We start from the raw sequence: 6,438 nt of genomic DNA on the forward strand, positions 1-6,438 counted from the left end.
TAGAGGGGAAAAAAAAAAAAAAAAAAAGCAAAACACACAAAAACTACTTCTACAGTAGCATTCATATATTGACATGCAAGTACAGAAACTAAATTAAATACCAGGTGAGTATCTACATCTACAATCTAGTCTAGTTGGGGTAGTTTCACAGAATCTAAGTAGTTACAACCCACTTCATACTCCATACATTCTTATTGATAAAGTTGTAGAGATGTTCTATAACCAAAATGTTCCCCTATTACTAGAAGGATCTGTAAATACAGTATTAGCACAAAATTATATATTATTTCACAGTATATGGAGAATATAATTACCACAATAGCTTTATCAATTTTCTTCTTTTTCAACACTGGAGGATCTTTTATTCCTGGTATTCCAGAAACCATCTGTGAAGATCCACTCTGGGGAGTTACTGCAGACTTCTCAGATGCTTCTGTGGGAGTTTGAGTTTCCTCACTTGACACAGCCTTCTCAATTGCCTCTTCATTAGATTCATCAGATGCCAACACTGTGGAAAGTCGTCTTCTAGAATACACAACTTGAGAACTTTGGCTTATCTCTCTGCTGGAATCTTGCAAGTCAAATACTGATGAAAATATTTTTGGAGACATATAAGGGAAGTATGTTTCAACACTTGCTAGTGATAGTTGAGCTACTGATCTTCCTAGAGTTGATTTTGGCACTGGGGATACACAAGCTCTCTTACTGATATCTTGGTCCTTAACTGACCAATTCATTGGACCTGAAAGAGACAGTGTTTTTCTTGAGAATGTTGAATTCACTGGAGTGCTGTGTTTCACCAGTTTCCTTTTTAGAGATCTTTTAACATTTTGGAATACAATCTTCTTCCTCTGACATCTGGAAGTCAGGTTTGCTGTCTTAAAATAGAAAGAAAACCATGTCATTGCTCTTATAGTATAAGATGTCATGCAAAGTGTTCAACTGCAAGGAAAAAAAAGCAAACATGAAAATAGGAGCACTCTCTACACATGAATTTTACTTATTATACAGGTGAATATTCTTAAAGGATTTAAGAGATTAGAAGGCACTTATTCCTGTCTGAGCCTTCTGCATATGCAGCTCCACATCGACTGAAACTTAAGCAATCCTATTAGCTGCAACTTCGTTATGATAGTTTTTTTTTTTTTTTTCCTTCAGCATAAGCAGATATGACCTGTTACAGTTACAGTAGAGTTACAGTTACTGAAACTGCAGAAGACAATGGTAACTGTGGCATGCCAAAAGGAATCAAACAGCATAAATGAAAGTACACTGGAGTAGCATAGAGATTCTAGTTTCAAGCAAGAATCTGTCTTACTCTAATTGCCATTGTTACTCCTATTTGAGCAACCATTAAGAACCAAAAGCTTCTAGTTCCCTCCTATTTACTCACCATTTTGTAGAAAGTCTTGTTACTTCTGAACTTTGATCCTAAAACATTTTGTACAGTTAAATTTACAACAATGGCAAGGTTGCTCTTTCATTGGCTACTTTCCTATTTCTACAGCTGCACCAACAGAAAAGAACTTATCTTCTTAAACCTGGAGAAGCCTAAGATAAATACACTTTGAAGTAGATAAGTAGAATATCCATCTAAATAAGTGTTCTAATATTATTCTAATAATTGTTGAACTGTGTGATTTCATAAGACAATTCAGATATTTTATACAGGCTGACCATGTAAAAGAGCAACAGATTTTCAGTACTTATGTTCTGAGACCTCTATATAAAAGATTACACGTGGCAGTTGAGTGAGGTGGACTTCTATGAGGTTAAAGGCATCAACTCTCCACTTACTGCAAATGTTTTGCACCTGTGTAGAGTCTATGAGCTTGGTAGTCCTATAACCCACTTCATGTTCCTAGAGAGCACAAGATGGAAAACAGTGAAACTTCTTCAATAGATATGTATCTTTTTCTTCCTTAGAAAGAGGAAGAAATAGAAAACCTTTATTGCTTAATCTGAATAACCATTTCTTCTCTCACTTTTGAATGCTGCCAGCTTTCATGACTGTCTATAAACAGCCCTGAGCTGACCTTGTTTTTTCCCTTCCCAGTTCAGCCACATAAGCTTCCCTTAGTCTTAGAAGCTTAGTGGTAGTAAGTTTATATGAATAAACTAGAAGTGGAAATCAGCATAATAAGTTTGCAACTCCTCAAATCCCCTTCTCACTCCTCAGTATAACTATAGTTTATGATGCTTTTTCCCTTGCTCATTAAATAATGAGTAATTAAAAGCTTTTATTTGTACTTTTAAAGACAGATTTAAGATTATCTCTAACCAAAACTTCTGAGAAGAGCAAAACCCTTGTCCATACTTTAGACATGCTTGTAAGAAACACTTTTCCCTCCAGCTGTATTAATAACACCACTTTATGACACCCAGAAAAGGAGAAGGGAAATCTAAAAACAGCAGAAAAATTAAAACAATTAAGAATGATAGAATCCACAACAAAGGAACACATCTTCAGCAAAAGAAAACAACCTCACCAGTGGTATTAGGATCCATCTGAGGTCTTCAACAGCTCCTTTTCAGGTGATCTAATTAAATCTGCTTTGGTTCTTATAGCCCCAGTAACTTCCCAGCATTCTTTGCTGCAGAGACTCCCCAAATGATATATCTGGCTTTTTTTTTTTTTTTTTTTTTTTTTTTTTTTTTTTTTTAAGTTGTTTCACTAGTGCTGTTAAATGAAAAATATGCTGAATATTAATCTAAGATGAAGTAGTAATAGAAAAACAGGCTATCCAAATTATCTATGTGCTAAATTTATTGCTGTTTAGACTCTGCTGCTTGTTACCTACTTCAATGATAATAAATCTAGTGATCTATTGGCTTCACGTAACTGTTAATGGCATGTTGAAGATGTTACAAAATGGATGTTAGTTTATGGATATCTATGTTTCCATTCAGATTTTATTTTCTACGTTTTTATTACCTGAAAAATTAATGTTAGAAAAAAAAAAAAAAAAAAAAAAAAAAGTTAAATCTTCAATGAAAAATTCTTCTTTTAATAAAGTACAGGTAGTGAGAATACACTGAATATTGTTTTGCTGCATTGTGAATTTCACAGTGCTTGCAACTAACATTTCTGGAGAGTACAACATTTTATACTGAAGAATTTTGTCTCAAACTGTCAGCTCTTAGATGAGAATTGTTGTTGGTATGAAACGCTAAGTTTCAAGTGGAGGACTATAATTTTTGTTGACAAAAAATGCAGCTGGACTGAACCAGCCTAACAGAACTGCTAGTGAACTTTGTGGAAGATGTGAGTAAACAGCTGCTTCCACAACACTGTAGAGCAACCAGAGATGTGGAAGAATGCTTGCACAGATATTGGGGTAACCCTTTTTGACAAAGCATGAATTGTGGAGCTTTAAAATCTAGATTGATGAGACAGACCTAACTTCAGGTTTTTGTTTGTTTTTTGTTTGTTTGTTTTTTGTTTGTTTGTTTTTTGTTTGTTTGTTTGTTTGTTTGCTTGCTTGTTTTTATTATTATTTTTTTTTTTTTAATGATCTGAGATTTTAGTATGCACCTCAACAGGAGGTTAAAGGTCTGATCTTGCCAGGAGTTGAACTTGTGGTTGCAGAGAATCTGAACATTTCAAACCTAATCATAAACTACTCTAGCTTGCTGTATTAATACTTGCACTATGAATAGAGAGTTGGAGCTACCAGTTTAATATTTAGGAATAACAGTCTGTCGATACATGGGGTATGTTTCTAGGTTTAAATTATCTGCCCATAAGGAACTGAAAGAGAGCTTGAGAAATTGAGGCACTTTAGAATCACATGGATTGCATAAGTAAACTTTCTGAAAATAAATAGCTGGTCCAGGTGAAGCTATTTATTTCTTGAACTCCCAGGGGAGGTTCCTACAGGAATATTTTGAGAACTAAACATAGAATTATTTGAGTTATTTGTGGCCAAGTAAAAGAAAAAAATATATATCTTGGTCCCCTATAAACATAGAAGAGGCTAGACCAGCCCTTACCTCATTTTGACTATTAGCAGTTAGTTTTCAAACTAGTGGCCTTGTGGCTTCATGGACAGGCCCAGAAGGTCATCCATACTGTATCTTGCAGAACTCAGCAAGGCAGTTCTTTATATAGCACAGAGCAGTGATGTTTTAACATAGTGTTGCAATGTTTGCCCTGTCCTGTATAAGTGGGACATCCTACTGCCCATCCCAGCAAGGGTGGGACACAAACAATGTTGTGCAGCGTGAATCTACACAAGAAGCTTTATGGCAGGTCTGAGTAATTTATCAAGATGTTACGTGCATTACCATGGGACACTTTTTTTCCCCCATAGTGTTCTGATCTAATCTGAGACTACACATTTTCAGTTGCTGCTCTTCAATTCTTCAATTCCCGCTCTGATTAGCTTGCTGAACAGTTCTGAAGAGAACTTGAAGGCCAAACTTAGCACTTACATTTACCTAACATATTATGTCAAATTGCTTTTGTATTTCTAGCTTGTCAAGTCATAAATCTTGCAAAAGTGTCTCAACAGTTAGGAGTTTGATATAGTCTGTAGTACCAGGCTTTCTCCCTCCCCTTGTGAATAGTTGGAGGGCTTTTTGGTGTGGGTGATTCTGCAAGTATGTAATAGACAGTAGAAAAAGGACCTGGTAAGTGCAGCTCATCAGTCAATTGTCTGATGAATCAAAGTGGGATGATCCTTGCTGGGAGAAATGGAAGGAAGTAGGAAGAGCCAGAAAAAGAATACAAGGGATGATGACGGAGAATAGGGGGAGAAGAAAAAGAAGAGAAGGAGACCAAGAGGAAAATACTCTCCTAATTTTACAGTGCTATGGAAAGAATAAATTAGAGGAAAGATTAGAGGAATGGAAAGGAAAAAACAAAGAGAAAGGAAATTGTACTGTATTTTCTAAACAATGTAGAGAATTTAGGCCCAGATTATTAGTTGTTTTTGGATGAAATCCCTCTAACATTAAAGTCTAATTCAAGTTCTGATGATCTTCCTCTGTCTCAGTTCTGTGGTGTAAGGTCATATCAGAGTGTTTTAAGAGTGACTGACAGACTGAAATTTTCAGTGAAAACCAGAGTGCCACATCTAATCTATCAGCATGAAGACTGAAACTACCAGGGATCCTCATGGTGAACGAACCTCTACAGCTGTAGTGCCTTCCTTGGTCTTTCCACAGTTTTGATACAAAGCGGTATGCAAAAGGAGTAGAGCCTCTGTTTCCCTGAGTTGTAAGCAACTTGAGCAGCCATATAAATTGAAATGCAAGCAGCCCAAAGCCTGCTTAGAATATGTAAAGTTGTATGGAGAAGCCCCCTGGGACTTTTCAAAAGAGCCTTAACCCTTTATATTCACTGATTTGCAGTAGGAATTACATGCTTGGGATCTCCTGAGAATACTGAGATCTGTGAGAGGCTACACTATGGTGGCAGCCATTTAATACATAGATTTCACTGAAATCTTCAGAAACCAAGGATTATATTCCCCTGTGGTCTGTTAAACCTATGCACATTTATGAACCTGATCTCTAACAGTTCTGGAATTTTGGAAGTCTTATTTTCAGTGAAATGCCAAATTATGATTTTATGATTAATAGAGAAAAAACAAAATAAAATAACAAAATTTATAGCAGTACTGTGGAAATGGTACCTTGCATCTGTTGGAGTATTCTGTTTTTTCAGTGTTACAATGACCTTTATTCCTGGTCAGAGACATAATCGATTTCTTTTACTACACTGTCCACAGACTGACCTAAGTGTGGTACAATTCCCATTCCAATGGCTGTCATAGGTACATCAGGTACATCTCTTAAACAGTCCGAGGTGAAGGCTCCATGAAATCCTAGACAGCTCTGTACACTGAGTAACAAACAATTTTTCAGATTTTGGGTAGTGTCCCTATGCTGTGACTGGGTCTGTTCAGCTGGATAGCAAGTCTGATTTTGCATACTAAAAGCCACAGTGTGGTTTACTGAATGGATTTTTTAGCTACTCAGGAAGTCCAACTGTTGTTTAAACATCTAAATCTCCTTCCATATGATTAATTGTAGTGAGAGTGTAAGCAATAATGAGACTGCTTTGTCTCCAAACCATTGCAAATATTCTTAAACGCTTTCAATTTCAATGTTTAAGTTAGAAAATTTACTTTTTGATCCAACAATTGCCTGGAATTAGAAGTAGTATCCGACCAGCCAATTTTTTTTTCTTTTTTTTTTTTTTTTTTTTTTCTTTCTTTCCTTTTTTTCTGCTTTAATGTTAGACTGAGTAAACAAAAGCCTTAAAGAGCGCACCTTTATCCCCTCATGTTGTATTGGGACTCATAGACAAGGTTGGTGACACATCCTCCCTTTGCAGGGCCCAGCTTTGCCCTCAAATACAGTGCTTGGACTCTACGTGAGAGGAGGATTGGACTGTAAATATTTAAATAAGCTGCTATCTTATAATCAATT

General features: G+C 36.0%; 1 protein-coding gene across 1 annotated transcript; it reads right to left on the reverse strand.

Annotated features, from left to right (window-relative positions):
• Positions 1–16: 16 nt before the first annotated feature.
• Positions 17–3,998, reverse strand: LOC140247903 (uncharacterized). The gene is given in 5 exon segments (XM_072328106.1): positions 17–839; positions 841–878; positions 1,798–1,861; positions 2,318–2,402; positions 3,994–3,998. Coding segments are annotated over 5 exon segments (840 nt in total). The 3' UTR covers positions 17–191.
• Positions 3,999–6,438: the final 2,440 nt, after the last annotated feature.

Source organism: Excalfactoria chinensis, chromosome 2, assembly GCF_039878825.1.
Source record: "Excalfactoria chinensis isolate bCotChi1 chromosome 2, bCotChi1.hap2, whole genome shotgun sequence".
NCBI lineage: Eukaryota > Metazoa > Chordata > Aves > Galliformes > Phasianidae > Excalfactoria > Excalfactoria chinensis.